The following is a 16386-nucleotide window of genomic DNA, read 5'->3' as shown; positions in this document are numbered from 1 at the left end:
TGTGCCTACCAGGACACCCCGCGGCTCCTGCTACAGCTGAGGAATTTCTGATACATTCTGTTTGCTACCCCAGGTCTACTCATCCCTGCCATTCCAGCTTGATGCTTCCGAGGTTCCTGCTACAGCTCATTTTGCTATCCAGAGGGGCACTGGGACTAACTGCCCCTGCGTGAGTTTGTAAAGGAAGCCCCTTTTCCATCTCTTCTGCCGGCTATACCTGCCATTACCCACGTGAGAGACAGCTGAGGTCATGCCACAGCACCTCCTGCAGTCACGAGTGAATCATTGCACCTGCCCTTCCCAGCCAGGAGTCAACAGTGCCCCTGCCAGCCGTGACCGTAACTACACCAAAGGGGAAAGTGCTTGACAGCTGACAGAAGGCTGTTACTGGGTTTTCTGGTTTTGTTTGTTTGCCTTGTTATACACATACATATTAGTAAAGAACTGGGTTTTTTTTTCCCCATATCTTTGCCTGAGAGCCCTTTAACTACAAAGTTATAGTAATTTGGAGGGAAGGGGGTCCTATTTTCCATCCCAGGGGAGGTTCCCACCTTCCTTAGCGGACACCTGTCTTTCAAACCAAGACAGTCCTGAGCAATCTGATTGAATTTCCAAGCTACCTCCCTGCTCTGGACAAACAGCTGAACCAGATAGCCTCTGAGGTTCCCTCTCAACCTAAATTTTTCTCTCTCACTCTCTTTCCAACTTTGCTCTTTCATCACCTTCCCTGACCACAGGAGTGAGGATTCCCAAGATAATCCATGCAGATAACCTCCTGGGACAGGAGGTCACACTACCTACAGAGAAACTGGGCAGTGGATGTGGGCTCCTTTGCAAGCCTTTGCAGGACAAGAACAGAACAGAATAGAATAGAATAATTTCAGTTTGAAGTGGTCTACAATGATAATTTAGTCCAACTGTAGAAAAATAAGAACCCATAACATCCTTTAAAAATCTGTAGAATGTGATGGCTAATGAGGTGTTGAAATAAGTTTTCAGGGATGCAGAGAATATCTATGCCATCCTAATGCTAGCCTCACTGCTAAGACACTGGGGCATTTATAATCCTGTAACAACAGATACAAATTCCAGTAGGAGAAAACCATCTAAATAGCTATATTGCCAAAGAGAATTCATACCTGTCTTAAGTTTCAATGCAAGGTGTAACCAAAAGTATGTATTCTATTACTATCTGTTAAAACCAGGTGGGGCACTGTTCTTTATCTCTTCCACAATCCTCCCTCTGGGGGAATATCTTCTGTTAATGAGCCATTGAGTCTCACTGCATGACTGATAAAATTACACCATCCCATTGTCAGATGCTCCACCCAAGGGGAGGAGCCAAGCATTCCTACCTGGATATAATCGGAGATTTGGAACACCATAGGCAGCCTTTTTCAACTAGATTCGCAGAAGACCAGACCCTTCTATATCACCACTGGACCTTCCGAGGAAACCTACACCCTTGTACAGGATCACTGCTTCAACAGAACCACATCTGTCACTCCAGGAGGACTGCAGCCGCCACTTAATCAGACTTCTACCAACACCCTGACCAACAAGGTGTTAGGTTGTATTCTGACTCTGACAGTGTTTTTTGTACTACTGCATTTTATTTTCATTTTCCTAATAAGTTGTAGGGGTTTTTTTATTTATACATACTAGTAAAAAACTGTTACTCCTATTCTCATATCTTTGCCTGAGAGCCCCTTAATTTCAAAATTATAATAATTTGGAAGAAAGGAGTTTGCATTTTCCATTCCAAGAGAGGCTACTGCCTTCCTTAGCAAACACTTGTCTTTCAAACCAAGACAATACCCTAACATCAAAAAAGCAGCTTCTGCTCTCAGTGCAAGCAAGGAAAACAAAACCAGACCAGTAAGATGGGTGCAGTAGAGGGTTTGGGAGTACCTCAGCACAAACATAGCACAAGAGCACAAGGAGTAGAAGAAATACTTACTTTGTCAAAGATCTCACGCACGTTGGCTTCAGACTCACCAAACCACATGGTGAGCAATTCTGGCCCCTTGATGGAAATGAAGTTTGCCTGGCATTCATTAGCAATGGCTTTGGCCAGGAGTGTCTTACCACAACCAGGTGGCCCATAGAACAGAACCCCTTTTGATGGGGTCATGCCAAATTTGAGGAATTTGTCTGGGTGTTCCACAGGATACTGAAAGAGAACCAAACAAACAAATTAAAATCTCTCAATATAAGCTAGAACAGGACTATATCTTAGAATCACCTAATTGTTTGGGTTGGAAGGGACCTTCAAAAATCCTCTAGTCCACAGGCAGGGACACTTTCCACTAGACCAGTTTTGTTTCTGCTCCTACCAGAAGCACTACCTGAGATGACTTGTGCAAAGCATTTGACAGTGTCCCACATGACATCCTGGGCTCTAAACTAGAAACATTAGGATTTGATGGGTGGACCACTCAGTGGATAAGGAATTGGCTGGATGGTCACACTCAAAGAGTTTCAGTCAACAGCTCAATGTCCAAGTGAAGACCAGTGAAAAGTGGTGTACTCAGGGATCAGTGTTGGGACTAGCACTATTTACCATCTGTGTCGGTGACATGGACAGTGGGATTGAGTGCATCCTCAGCAAGTTTGCCAATGACACCGAGCTGTGTGGTGCAGTCAACATGCTGGAGGGAAGGAATGGCATCCAGAGGGACCTGGACAGGCTTGAGAGGTGGGTCTGTGCAAACCTCATGAAGTTCAACAAGGTCAAGTGCAAGGTTGTGGATGCTGACAGCTTAGTCAGAGAGAAACAGATAACTTTCCCAGGCATCACCCTGGGGAAATTGTAAGAAAGCTCAGAGAAAGAATCAAAACAATTCTTATCTTAATCTCTGCACCTGGTGTTTGTGAACATGTGGAATGTTTGTACATGATGTTTATGGGAAGGTATTTACAAGAAGGTGTTGTTCCTAATTAACCAATGGTGTGAGGGGTGTTGTTTAAGGACCAATCAGGTTCTGGGTGAACAATCCTATCTATAAATATGTGAAGTTTCTAATAAACCCCGCTTCATGCCTTCTAAGAAGCATTGGAGTCTGTGTCGTCTTTTCCTTGTCATTCCTAACTCAACAGCAACATCTGGTTACTGTTGGGGAAGATGAAATGGGAAAGCCTTGTAAATATGATTGCCTGGCAAAGGATTTGGAAAATACAGAGACTGTGGGAAAGACTGAGATGAGAACGAGCTTTGAGATATCGGACCTTGGTTACTGAGCAACTAGAGAACAGTGGTGTAGCCAGTGGAAGGCAATCCCCCTTTTAACCTACAGACAGATCCAAGGGTCAAATAGAATGTTTTGTCTCATCCCTCAAAAATGTATAGTCTATCCCACATCTGTAACCTTCCCCTGAAGCATCAGGTATCTGTAATCCCACTGGCTCAAGTCTTATTCCGTGCCCACTCTGAAGCCCCCTGATAAGGTGTACCCAAGGCACCAGAGGCCATCTTGGAACCCTCTCTTGGCATCCTCTCCTGCCCCCTCTACCTCTCTCTCTCGCTATCTCTCCCTGCCCCCACTCCTTGGGGCCTGCTCTGAGCTGCAGCTGGCAGCTCCAAGCAGGGCCCCCACACCCATGCCCTTTGCAATAAACCGTATATCCTAAGACCTGACTTCAGAGATCTCTCGTCTCCATCCATCCTGACCGTCCAGGACACCTGCTCTCCTTACAGGTTACCCCTCCAGAAACTGCAGGATGAACGGGATGCTTTAGATCGACCCCACCGGGAGACGCTGCGGTGGCCCCGCCAGTCCTCGCAGGATGGACTGGACGCCCTCTGTCCTCCATTTAGGAGTGGTAACAGTGATTTTCCCCATGCCTCCTTGAGATGGCTGGTCTTTTCGTGACCACGGGTAGCAGCTCAATGCCAAAGAGCTAGGGTGGAATGGCTTTTCCCAGCATAGCTAAAGTGTTTACATCCCAGGGTAGACTACTGCTGCGTGCGGGCTGCTGGGAAGGGTTTCTTTCAATATGGTGGAACCAACTTTCTACGGAAGAGAGATTAGTTCTTTCTGCATGAAAGGATGATTTGCCATGTAAAGGGATTCCTGTGTCAGATCATTCCCTGCGTGCCTTACTTGCCTGGGCAAGGTCCCATGACTTTTCAGTAGACGCAAACACCGCATTTAATCCAGAGACTTGGCCATTACTAGGCAACTGCCTGTGGGATGAGGTCATCAGCAGAGATAAGATCACACCTCAGTTAGCAGTTACCTGGGGAGTCCTTTCGAGAGCTTTGCAAGGTTGGATCCCCAAGGGGAAGTGAAATGCAGATGGGGGACTCAGAAAGTGAAGATGCTCTCTCCATGGACACACACACCCTGGGGGGAGAGGGAGCCAGGCAGGGGGCTGCCGGCTCTTTCTTGGCTCTGCCTGGACCCTCGAGAGACATGGGGATTCCCTGCAGAATATATCCCTCACTCAGGGACTGTGTTCCGCCAAAATATCCTTCTCCTGCGACGCCGCCCCCGATGACTTCAGTAGCCATGTCCTGATTGGACCTAGCAGAGTGTTCCCCTCTATTTGCACCACCTTCGCCTCCCCCAGTGCCACAGGTGGTGGCCAGGGTGTCCCTGCCACAGCCAACGATTCTGGTTCCCCCTGCACTGCGAGACATCATGGGAGGCCCTTGCCGCAATTGGTTTCTCCCCCCCTGGGAGCACCAGCTTTCTCTGCTCTGCAAGTGGTAAGCAGCATGTCCTTGTCACGGCCAGCTTTGCCCCGCCCACTGGCGCCAGCTTTCCCTGCTCCACAAGCAGCTTTGCTCCACCCACCGGCCCCTCCCCTGTCTGCACCACAGCTGGCCAGGAGACAGCCCTTGTACATCCCGCCAGCTTCCCTGACCCTGCCGCCGGTTCCTTCTTCCCCTGCACTGCAGTAGATGGTGCAACCACCTCCACCACCGGCGAGTGACGTGGCTGGAACAGCTGCCCCTTCATCTCCTCCATTCCCATCTATGGAGTATGTGCAAGTGTATGCGCCACCCGCCCCCCCGTATTGCCAGCGCTCGCCGGTGTGCCTTTGTTCCTGCTGACTTTGTTCCCCCCACCAGTCCCCTCCTTCTCTGTGGTGCAAGCACAAGCGGCAGTGGCAGCACCTTCCAGCACCTTCACTGTTGACAAATGATGCGACTGGAGACGTGGTCTCTTCTGCCCCTCCACTTTCACCTGAGGAAACGGCACAACTGCCTGTGCCTACTCCTCCTCCCTCTGCTGCATGTGGAGCAGCGGGCATCATGCCTCTTGCAGCTTTACCGCCACAGCCCGCACTGCCCGCCACGGCCGGGTCCCCCGCCTCACCGGCTGCTGCTGACTTCCCTGTCTCAGGGCTTGCAGCCGGCTCCACCACTTTGGTGCCTCTAGCCAGTCGACCATCCTCCACCTCCTGAAGGCTGTCCCGCCCGCCCCCATCCCAGGACAGGGACAGTGACAGTGACAAAGATCGGCAACCTGCCCCCCATGGGGGGCGTGGCCTGGTGGCGCAATGCCAGCATGGACAAGCAGTGACATCATACCAGAGACATCACTGGACATTGCCCCCTTACTGGGTGACCATGCAACCGACGAACCCTCGCCGGTTTTGGGAATTGGTCAAATTGCAGGCTCTGGAGAATGAGGATTGAGACCTGTTAGAGAAGGTGGGAATGCCTGGGGGTGGACTCATCAATGTGATAAATGCAGAGGAAGGGGCCACAGGGGACAGTCAAGTAGTTAGTTAATCCAGCATCTGAGGAGGGGACACAGGTGGATCAGGGAGGCAATATTCCGTCACAAGGGGGAGTCCAAGCCTTTCCCGTGTATAAAGCTGTCCCAAATACAGGACAAGCCGACAAGCACGGTGTGACAGTCATCTCCTTCTCTGCGTGGCCTCCTACGTGGCCTTTGGCTTCCATAAGTTCGGCCATTAAAGGGGTGGGGGGTGCAACACTCGTGTGTCACATGAGTTGTGCAAGATTTGCAAGGTCAAGTAGAAAAATATGGGCTTGGTTCTTCACAAGTTATGCAAATTATCTGAGTGTTAAAAAACTGACCTGCTTGCTCCATTTGATATTAAACATATAGCTGAAATATTGTTCCAACCTGTGCAATTTAAAGTTTTTAAGGACAACTGGAGGAAGATGGCTGATAGGGCTGCAGCAGAGAACCTGCGATTGCCTCCGAATGATCCCAGGTATGCCGTGGGAGTGGATGCTCTCATGGGGAAGAATGCCTTCTCTAATCCTGATCTTCAGGCTATCTGGGACCCTGCCATTCTCGAGCAGTCAAAAGATAGGTTTTGGAGCACTGTTAAAAACTATAGAAACAGCTGCTCCCAAATCACTATATGTGAAAATAACTCAAGGAATAAAAGAACCATTTCTACCATTTGTTGAGAAAATTGCAGCAGCCCTGGAAAAGCAGGTTGAGGATGAAAATTTGAGGCAGATTTTATGTAAGTAATTATCAAGAGACAACGCAAACGATTGTAGGGAGATCATAGATGCTCTTCCTGGTGACCCAACATTAACAGACATGGTCCAAGCATGTTCAAAAGTAGGTTCTGTAGACTACAAAATGTCTGTTTTGGCGTCTGACTTACAGCCAGGCCAGACATCCTCAGGGGATGGACAACAGAAACAGGTGAAAAATAAGGGCAAGAAAAAACAGGGAACACAGAAACAGAAAAGAAATAAGAATAATTTCTTGTGTGCTAAGTGTGCAAATACAGATCATTATGCAAACCAATGTAACTCTAAATACCATGCCAATGGTCAGCTTTTGGTAGGTTCAGTGTTGGGAAGGATGAAAGTTTGACAAGAAAGTTTAACAGATATGTATGCTTGACAGAAAGATCTGTGAATGTAGAACCTGAGAACAGAATAAAGATAGAAGCAAGTTTTGATATAGAAGAATAATAGATAATGCAGTGATGGAAAGTATGGGGGCATTGCAGCCTGGTATGCCCTCACCCACCATGCTCCCTATGGGATGGGAAATTTTGATCACTGATTTAAAGGATTGTTTCTTCACAATTCCTTTGCATCCTGATGACAAACCAAAGTTTACCTTTACTGTGCCTGCAATTAACAATGCTGAACCTGTGCAAAGATATCAATGGAAAGTTTTGCCACAGGGCTGTAGAAACAGCCCGAATATTTGTCAATAGTATGTGTCTCAGGCCTTGTCCGGAGTCTGCAATCAGTTTCCTGACACATATTGCTATCACTACATGGATGACATACTGGTGGCAGCATCCACCCAGGATGAGTTGCTGAGGATACAGACTCAGCTGTTCACTGCTCTGCATTCTTATGGGCTGCAAGTGGCTCCAGAGAAGGTTCAACAGCATCCTCCTTAAAAATACTTTGGAGTCAAAATTCTGGATCGAACCATTCATCATCAAGAGGTGCAATTCATGGATTCTATTAAGACTCTGAATGATGCCCAGAAATAGCTAGGTGTCATCAGTTGGTTACGTCCTTATTTAGGGCTAACCATGACACAATTGTCCCCACTGCATATTTTAAGGGGGGACCCTGACCTGAATTTACCTCGGAAATTGACTCCTGAGGCGTGACAAGCGCTGGAGGAAGTCCAACAAGCTGTTTCTGCTTGTCAGGTTTATCAAGCAGATCCTTCCATTGATATCACTGTTTCCATTACCAATCCAGATTTTCATCCTACAGGTATCATTGGCCAATGGAGTAACAAACAGTCTGATCCTTTGCACATTTTGGAATGGGTCTTCTTGCCCCATCAACCAAAAAAGACAGCATCCACGTTGTTTGAATTAATTGATCATTTGATAATCAAATGCTGTCAACGGTGTCTGCAATTAATGGCAGTTGATCCCTGAAAAATTATTCTTCCAATAGAGCGGGAAGTCTTTAAATGGAGCTTCATTAACAGTACTCCTTTGCAAAGTGCACTGCAAAACTTTTCAGGGCAGATTGCCAATCATCTGCCCAGTCATAAGTTATTGCAGTTGGCAAAATCAACCAATCTGTCTTTGAGGCCAAAAAATAGTCGGGTCCTGGTGCAAGGACCCACCGTCTTCACTGACGGCTCAGGAAAAACAGGGAAAGCCATTGTTACTTGGAGGGATCAATCTGGGTGGCAAGTGCTGGAAGGCCATGAGTCAGGCTCATCCCAATTGGTTGAGTTAAAGGCTATTGCCATGGCATTCCAGAAATTTTCTCAGGTGCCTCTGAACTTGGTCACTGATTCTGCTTATGTTGCAGACATAACCAAATGTTTGGATTGTTCACTTCTGAAAGAAGTCAATAACACAGTTGTTTGAGTTATTGAAAACTTTGTGGAGTGCAATTCAGACGCGAGTTCATTCATATTACATCTTGCACATTTGGAGTCACACCAATTTACCAGGTTTCATAACAGAAGGTAGTGCCAGGGCTGACAGGTTGGCTAACCCTACATGGGTAGCACCTCAGCCTGACAAGGTTGCGCAAGCCAAAGCGTCACATGATTTTTTCCATCAAAGTGCACATACCCTGCAGAAACAATTTCAGTTAATGCCAACTGAGGGTCATGACATTGTCAGTTCTTACAGTGACTGTCATGGACTTGCTGCACCTTTACCAGCAGGGGTGAACCCCAGAGGCCTAAAAGCCTTGCAGCTTTGGCAAACAGATGTCACTCATACTGCTGAATTTGGCTAACTTAAGTATGTTCACGTGTCTATTGTCACCTTCTCCTCTGCTATGTGGGCATCTGCTCACACTGGAGAAAAGGGTCGCGACATGATTGCCCATTGGAGGATGGCTTTTGCAATTCTGGGTATACCTTCTTCTGTGAAAACTGACAGTGGTCCCGCCCACGTCTCGCAGAAGACGTGGCAGTTTTTGGACTTATGGGGAGTCTCACATAAACTTGGTATTCCGCATTCTCCAACTGGTCAAGCTATTGTTGAACACACTCATGGTACTTTAAAGCATGTTCTGGAAAAACAGAAAAGCGGAATGCCCAGAGAAATCCCGCACAGCCAATTGGAAAAAGCTCTATATACAATCAATCATCTTACAGTGACACAAAATTCAAACAATACTGTCATTTTAAATCACTTTTTCTCATTGCACTCTTCAGGTGAGATGCACCTGCCTCGAGCGAAAGTCTTGATACAGGACCTAACCACTAATAAGTGGGAGGGCCTATTTGAGCTTATCACTTGGGGTCATGGGTATGCATACGTTTCCACAGATACTGGGGTACAGTGGATACCTGCAAGGTGTGTTCGCCCTGAATTGCGACACCAAAACAAGAATGTGGCCAACAAGCAACCTTCAAATGATGATCAAGATGCCGATCATCAATCAGATGGTCCCTCTACGAGTAGGGAATGAGCATTCTATCTTTTTCTTTGTTTCTGGAAAAGGGTTGTTGACAAGTTAGACTGCCAGTTCTTTGAGCAGACTAACAATGTTTTCACAGAATCACAGAATCACAGAATAATGAGGTTGGAAGAGACCTCTAAGATCATCAAGTCCAGCCTATGCCCTAACACCACTAGACTATAGCACCAAGTCCCAAGCCCAGTCTTTTTTTAAACATATCCAGAGATGGTGATTCCACCACCTCCCTAGGAAGACAATTCCAGTATTTTATTATTCTTTCAGTGAAAATTTTTTTCCTAATATCTAATCTAAATCTTCCCTGATGTAGCTTGAGACTGTGTCCTCTTGTTCTGCCAGTTTCTGCCCGGTGGAAGAGATCGACCCCTACCTGTCTACAACCTCCCTTCAGGAAGCTGTAGAGAGCAATAAGGTCACCTTTAAGCCTCCTCTTCTCCAGGCTAAACAACCCCAACACCCTCAAACATTCCTCATAGGACTTGTGTTCCAAGCCCCTCACCAGCCTTGTTGCCCTCCTGTGGACGCGCTCAAGCATCTCAGTGTCCTTCCTGAACTGAGGGGCCCAGAACTGGACACAGTACTCAAGATGTGGTCTCACCAGCGCCGAGTATAGGGGAAGAATAACCTCCCTACTCCTGCTGGTCACAAAATTCCTAATGCAGGCCAGGACGCCATTGGCCTTCTTGGCCACCGAGGCACATTGCTGGCTCATATCCAACCGACTGTTGACCAGCACCCCCAGGTCCCTTTCTGCCTGGACACTATCCAGCCATACTGTCCCCAACCTGTAACGCTGTAGGGGATTTTTGTGTCCAAAATGTAGAACTCGGCACTTAGACTTGTTAAACTTCATGCTGTTGGACTCTGCCCTTCCGTCCAATCGATCCAAATCTCTCTGCAGAGCCCTCCTTCCTTCCAACAGATCAACACAAGCTCCCAGCTTAGTGTCGTCTGCAAATTTACTAATGAAGGATTCAATGCCCTCATCCATGTCATCTATAAAAATATTAAATAGAACTGGTCCCAGCACAGACCCCTGAGGGACACCACTGGTGACTGGCTGCCAGCTGGATGCAGCACTGTTCACCACCACTCTCTGGGCCCGGCCATCCAGCCAGTTCCTAACCCAGCGAAGGGTGCTCCCATCTAAGCCATGGGCTGCCAGCTTTTCCAGGAGTATGCTATGAGAAACAGTATCAAAGGCCTTGCTGAAGTCTAAATAGACAACATCCACAGCCTTTCCTGCATCTACCAGACGAGTAATCTGGTCATAGAAGGAGACCAAGTTGGTCAGACATGACCTACCCTTTGTGAACCCATGCTGACTGGGTCTGATAACCTGGCCATCTTGTAAGTGCTGTGTGATAGCACTAAGTATGAACTGTTCCATTATCTTACCTGGTACTGAGGTCAGGCTAACTGGCCTGTAATTACCAGAATCCTCCTTCCTACCTTTTTTGTAAATGGGTGTCACATTGGCCAGTTTCCAATTGTCTGGGACCTCACCAGTGAGCCACGACTCCTGATAAATGATGGAGAGTGGCTTCGCAAGCACATCTGCCAGCTCCCCCATCACCCTAGGGTGGATCCCATCTGGTCCTATTGATTTATAAATATCCAAGTGTCCCAGTAGTTCTCTAACTGCTTCCTCTTGGATAAAAAGAGGACCATTCTGCTCCCTGGCACCACCTATCAACCCCTGAGGACAGTTGTCTTGAGGACAAGCTGCCTTACCACTAAAGACTGAGGCAAAGAAGGCATTAAGCATTTCTGCCTTTTCCTCATCTTTAGTTACTAAGTTGCCTGCCTCATCCAATAAGGAAACGAGGTTGCTTACACCCTTCCTTTTACCATTAATATATTTGTAAAAAATTTTTATTATTTTTAACAGAAGTTGCCAAGTTCAAACTGAGCTTTGGCCTCCCTAATTTTTTTCCTACATGCCCTAGCAGGTCCCTTAAATACTTCCTGAGAAATCAGTCCCTCCTTAAAGAGATGATACATTTTTTTTTTTATTTCTAAGTTCCTTCAAAACCTTATTTCTCATCCAGACTGGACGTTTGCCTCTTCGACTCATCTTTCGGCACACAGGAACAGTTTGTTCTTGTGCCCTCAAGATCTCTGCTTTGAAGCACACCCATCTCTCCTGGACTCCTTTGTTTTCAAGGGCTCTTTCCCAAGGAACTCTCTGAATAAGTCTCCTAAATAGGGCAAAGTCTGCCCTCCGGAAGTCCAGTGTATAGATATTATTGATATTCCTCCTTATTTCACCAATTATCTAGAATTCTATAATTTCATTATCACTGTGCCCCAAGCAGCTTCCAACCTCCACATCAACCACCAGTCCATCTCTATTTGCGAACAACAAGTCTAACATAGTCCCTCCCCTGGTGGGCTTGCCCACCAGTTGTGACAAAAAATTATCCTCCACACACTCTAAAAACTTTCTAGATTGCTGTTTTTCTGCTGTATTAAGTTCCCAGCAGATGTCTGGTAGGTTGAAGTCACCTACAAGAACAAGGGCTGATGATCCTGAAACATTGTTTAGTTGCTTATAGAATAAGTTGTCCACCTCTTCATCCTGGTTGGGTGGACGATAACAGACTCCCAGTAGGATGTCAGCCTTGTTGGCCTTCCCCTTAATTTTTACCCATAGGGATTCAACTTCATCATCATTAGTTTCAATACCTATGACATCCAAAGCCTCCCTAATATAAAGGGCCACCCCTCCACCTCTTCTCCCTTTCCTGTCTCTTCTGAAGAGCTTGTAGCCATCCAGTGCAGTGTTCCAACTATGTGAGTCATCCCACCACATTTCTGTGATGGCGACTACATCATAGCTCTGCTGCTGCACCATGGCCTCCAGCTCATCCTGTTTGTTACCCATGCTGTGTGCATTGGTATACATGCACCTCAGCTGGGCTACTGATTTCTCCCATAACACAGTCTTACCATCCTTGGGCCTGCTTCCAGACAGACCAGCTGCATCCCCTTCCCCCTTCAGACCTAGTTTAAAGCCCTCTCAATAAGGTCTGCCAGTTCATGAGCTAAAAACCTCCTAGCCTTAACAGAGAGATGTATCCCATTTGATTCCAGTAGCGCAAGTGCCATAAAGGTTGCTCCATGATCAAAGAATGCAAAATTTCGCCAATGACACCAACCCTTGAGCCATTTGTTAATGATGTGAGGTCTCCTATTCCTTTCATCATTTTTCTCTGCCACCAAAGGGACTGAACAAAACACTACCTGTACACCTGTCCTATCAACCACTTGACCCAGTGCCCTAAACTCCCTTTTAATTTCCTTGACACTCCTCTTATCAATTTCATCACTGCCAGCCTGGAGTATCAGCAGTGGATAATAATCAGAGGACTGAATCAGACTAGGAAGTCCTTCGGTGATGTTTTGCACCTGGGCCCCAGGGAGGCAGCAGACCTCTCTGTGGGATGGGTCTGGTTGACATACGTTACCCTCAGTCCCCCTCAAAAGGGAATCACCCACTACAATTACCCTTCTTTTTTTCTTGACGTTAGAGGTGGTAATCCATTTTTTAGACGAGTCATAATTGAGAAGCTCACTGGGCAGATAATTTTCTTCTAAATTATCTGTCTGGCTCTCTAAATCCAGGGCCTCATAACTATTCTGAAGTGGCACCTGGCTAGGGGATGGGGGGCAGGAGGGATTTTTGTTATTACCTCCCCGAGCAGGGACCCATTTCCACTCCCCTTCATCTACCAGGTGCCCCTCTATTGCCTGAGAGTGAGACTCTGAATCCTGGTGGGCCTCCCTTAAAGATGTAAGGGCTGAACTCCACCAGTCTATTTCCCTTTAACTATCCCTGATACTCCTTAATCTTTCAGCTTCCTCCCTAAACTCGGCCACCAGCAAGAGGAGGTCATTCACTTGTTCACACCATAGGCAGGCCTTCTCCACAACATCCCCTGATACCACTGATAAGCTCAAACACTCTGGGCAGGAATGGGTCTGCACAGACACATCCTTTTTGGAGGGCTCTACTTGGTCACATACACTTGTACTAACCACAGATTTCGACTGGGTTAAAACCATTGCTTAGGAGAAAGCCCAAGATCAAGCAAACAATGAAAACACCTTACCAAACTCGCAAAACCTGCGGCCCTGCCTGCTTGCCCTGCCTGTGCGAACTGCTGCATGAACTGCTGCGCGAACTGCTGTGACCCTGTTTGCCTGCTCCTGTTCACCACGCTCCCCAGAGGCCTTTTATAATGAGTCACTCAGGAACAAAGAAGCTCCACCTCCTGCTCCTGAATGGCTCACAACAGTTTTATTACCGTATTAGAATTAGTAAGGATTTTTTGTAAGAAGCAACAAGAATTTATACTGGTAAAAGGATGTGAGTGTAAAGATTTCAATGGTATGTGTTGGAGAATCTCCCTGACCATTCTAAGTCAGCATCTGATTGAGGTTCTGATTGATAACAGGCAAATTGCTAAAGGGACCTCTTGAGCTGTGTTTGTTCTCCTTCCTGCAAGGGGCCCCACAGAGCATTACAAACGTCGCCTTCCGCTTTAAACAAAAAAGGGGAACCTGTGGATGCTGACAGTTTAGTCAGAGAGAGAAACAGATAACTTTCCCAGGCATCATCCTGGGGAAGTTATAAGAAAGCTCAGAGAAATAATTAAAACAATTCTTATCTTAATCTCTGCACCTGGTGTTTGTGAACATGTGGAATGTTTGTACATTATGTTTATGGAAAGGTATTTACAAGAAGGTGTTGTTCCTAATTAACCAATGGTGTGAGGGGTGTTGTTTAAGGACCAGTCAGGTTCTGGGTGAACAATCCTATCTATAAATATGTGAAGTTGCTAATAAACCTCACTTCATGCCTTCTAAGAAGCACTGGAGTCTGTCGTCTTTTCCTTGTCATTCCTAACTCAATGGCGACACAAGGTCCTGCACTTGGTCAGAGCAATCCCAAGCACAAGTACAGGCTGGGAAGAGAATACATTGGGAACAGCCCTGTCGAGAAGGACTTGGGGTTGGTGGTTGATGAGAAGCTCAACATGAGCCATCAATCTTCACTCGCAGCCCAGAAACTAACTGTGTCCTGGGCTGTATCAAAGCATGGCTAGCAGGTTGAGGGAGCAAACAGTTCTTGTGAAGGCACATCCTGCAGCAGAGCAGGAGATTGCAGCAAACAGTGAGTTTCTAAAGGCAGGGTAACCCCAGGAGAGCATCAAGACCCATGTGGAGCTTGAACAGGAGCAGCTGACTCAGCATGGGCAGGGCCAGGAGTGATAGCTGATTTAAGCTCAGTCTGTCACTCACAGAGCTGAACAGCTCAGGTGCAGGAGCCCCCAGGGAGCATGAGAGACCAGGAGCACAGCAAACAGAGGGGACAAACAGGACATGGCATGTCAGCCAAGGTGGGGCGCAGCAGTTTGCCACTGCAGTTGACAAGGAAGGGCTCCTCTCCATACGAGGGCCAACATAGTAGCAGTACCAGAGAGCAGGAAATAGGAGCAGCAGTTAATGGCAAGGGGCAAAGGAAGCCCCTTCTTTCCCAGTCTTACTAGTGTGAGCTCCCAACATTATGGTGACGACACACTGTAGAGCTCGTTCCCCAGTGGCTGTTGGAGTTGCTGCACCAGTGGCAGACCTTCTGACAGTACACGTAGCTCTGCAGGCCTCTGGTTGTAAGGCGTGCCTGATGCCTGTCTGGGAAGCTGAGGCTGAGTCATCTTCTCTGCAGAAGATGTGTGTGGAAGGGGCTAACAATGGGCCTGTTAGCTAAAGAAGCTGAGAAGAAGCTGAGAAGCAAGAAGAAGCTGATAAGCAGCTTTCTCCAAGGCTGTCACCAAGGAGACTGAGAGAAGAGAGGAATTGAAGAAAGATAAGGAGAGAACTTTGCAGCTGGATGAAGTATTTTTAGAAAGTTAGCTGAAGTCACTGTTACTTTTCACCAATGGTGTTATGTTGAATTATTGTGGCCAATAGTCAAGTTAGAAGAAGGATAAACAATTAGAAAGCGTATAAAAGGTCAGCCATCTTCGAGAATAAACAGTTGCCATCTGAAACTGCTTACTGTCTATACTTTGTGTCGTGACTGCTTCAACAGCGACATCTGGTGAACCTTACTGCTATTGCACCCTACCCTGAGGAACAGGGTTTGGTGATCACCGAGTGGAACAACATACTCGGTTTGGACACATACGGGGTCCCAGTGACTGGCAACCGTGACCCACTGGGAAAGAGTGGGGGAGGCGGCGTTGGTGTAGCTGAGAGTAGCGTGTGGAAGCCACAGGGAGGTCTGGACCTGAATTTCTCCTATCAAGACACCTGGAAACAGGTGAGCCACCAACCAGTAATAATGGGAAATAATTTATCTAAAGAGGAAGAGACTGTTTTGGCTACATGGAAAGTTTTGTTAAGAAATGAGGGAATTACTATTCAAGACTATGCCCTTCATAGTATGTTGCTGTGGGCTAAATCACAAGATTTTGGCACCAATTCTGGCACGGCATTTAGTGTTAAAGCATGGAAAAAAGTCGGGGATAGACTGTGGGAAGTCATCTGTGACGGAGATAAAACTGTTGTTGACTTAGCTGTTACTTGGGGATCGCTTTTTGAGGCATTAAAGGCATGGAAAACAGAGCGAGAACAAGCAGAGCGTGGTGCAGATGAAAATTCGGGCTTGATAACAGAGACTGACGGGGAGGATGAGTTAGATGGGGCCTCTGATGGGGAACTTGTTAAATCCATCTTTGAAGAAGGTGCAGGTGCCATGGAAGTTACTCGGCAGGCTACCAAAGCTTCCGGGAAAGCTGCCAAAGCTTCTGGGTCGACTGCCAAAGTCTCTCCTTATCAGACTCCTAAACCTCTTTATCTCACACCTGCACAGCAGCTCGCTATGGTGCCTGTGTACACTACACCGCTGCAGCAGTTAGCTGAAATGTCTTTAGCAGAGAGAGAAATCCAGCCATCTGCCCCACCGTTTCCATCTTGTCTAGCCCAGCCGTCTGCACCCCCACTCC

The 16386-nt window shown here is 47.1% G+C and overlaps 1 protein-coding gene and 1 pseudogene across 1 annotated transcript in view; one reads left to right on the top strand and one right to left on the bottom strand.

Moving 5' to 3' along the window:
- Positions 1-16386, bottom strand: part of LOC146763000 (transitional endoplasmic reticulum ATPase-like) — a 70284-nt gene that overhangs the window by 14611 nt on the left and 39287 nt on the right. Inside the window, exon 13 of the mRNA XM_085571249.1 lies at positions 1961-2173. Within this exon, the coding sequence (XP_085427375.1) occupies positions 1961-2173 (213 nt within the window). The remainder of the gene's footprint in view (positions 1-1960; positions 2174-16386) is intronic.
- On the top strand, positions 2580-6818 carry LOC146763002 (endogenous retrovirus group K member 5 Gag polyprotein-like; annotated as a pseudogene).

The sequence above is a fragment of the Lonchura striata genome, chromosome W (assembly GCF_050655825.1).
Source record: "Lonchura striata isolate lonStrDom1 chromosome W, ASM5065582v1, whole genome shotgun sequence".
Taxonomy (NCBI): Eukaryota; Metazoa; Chordata; class Aves; order Passeriformes; family Estrildidae; genus Lonchura; species Lonchura striata.
This window is presented reverse-complemented; position numbering and strand designations above follow the sequence as displayed.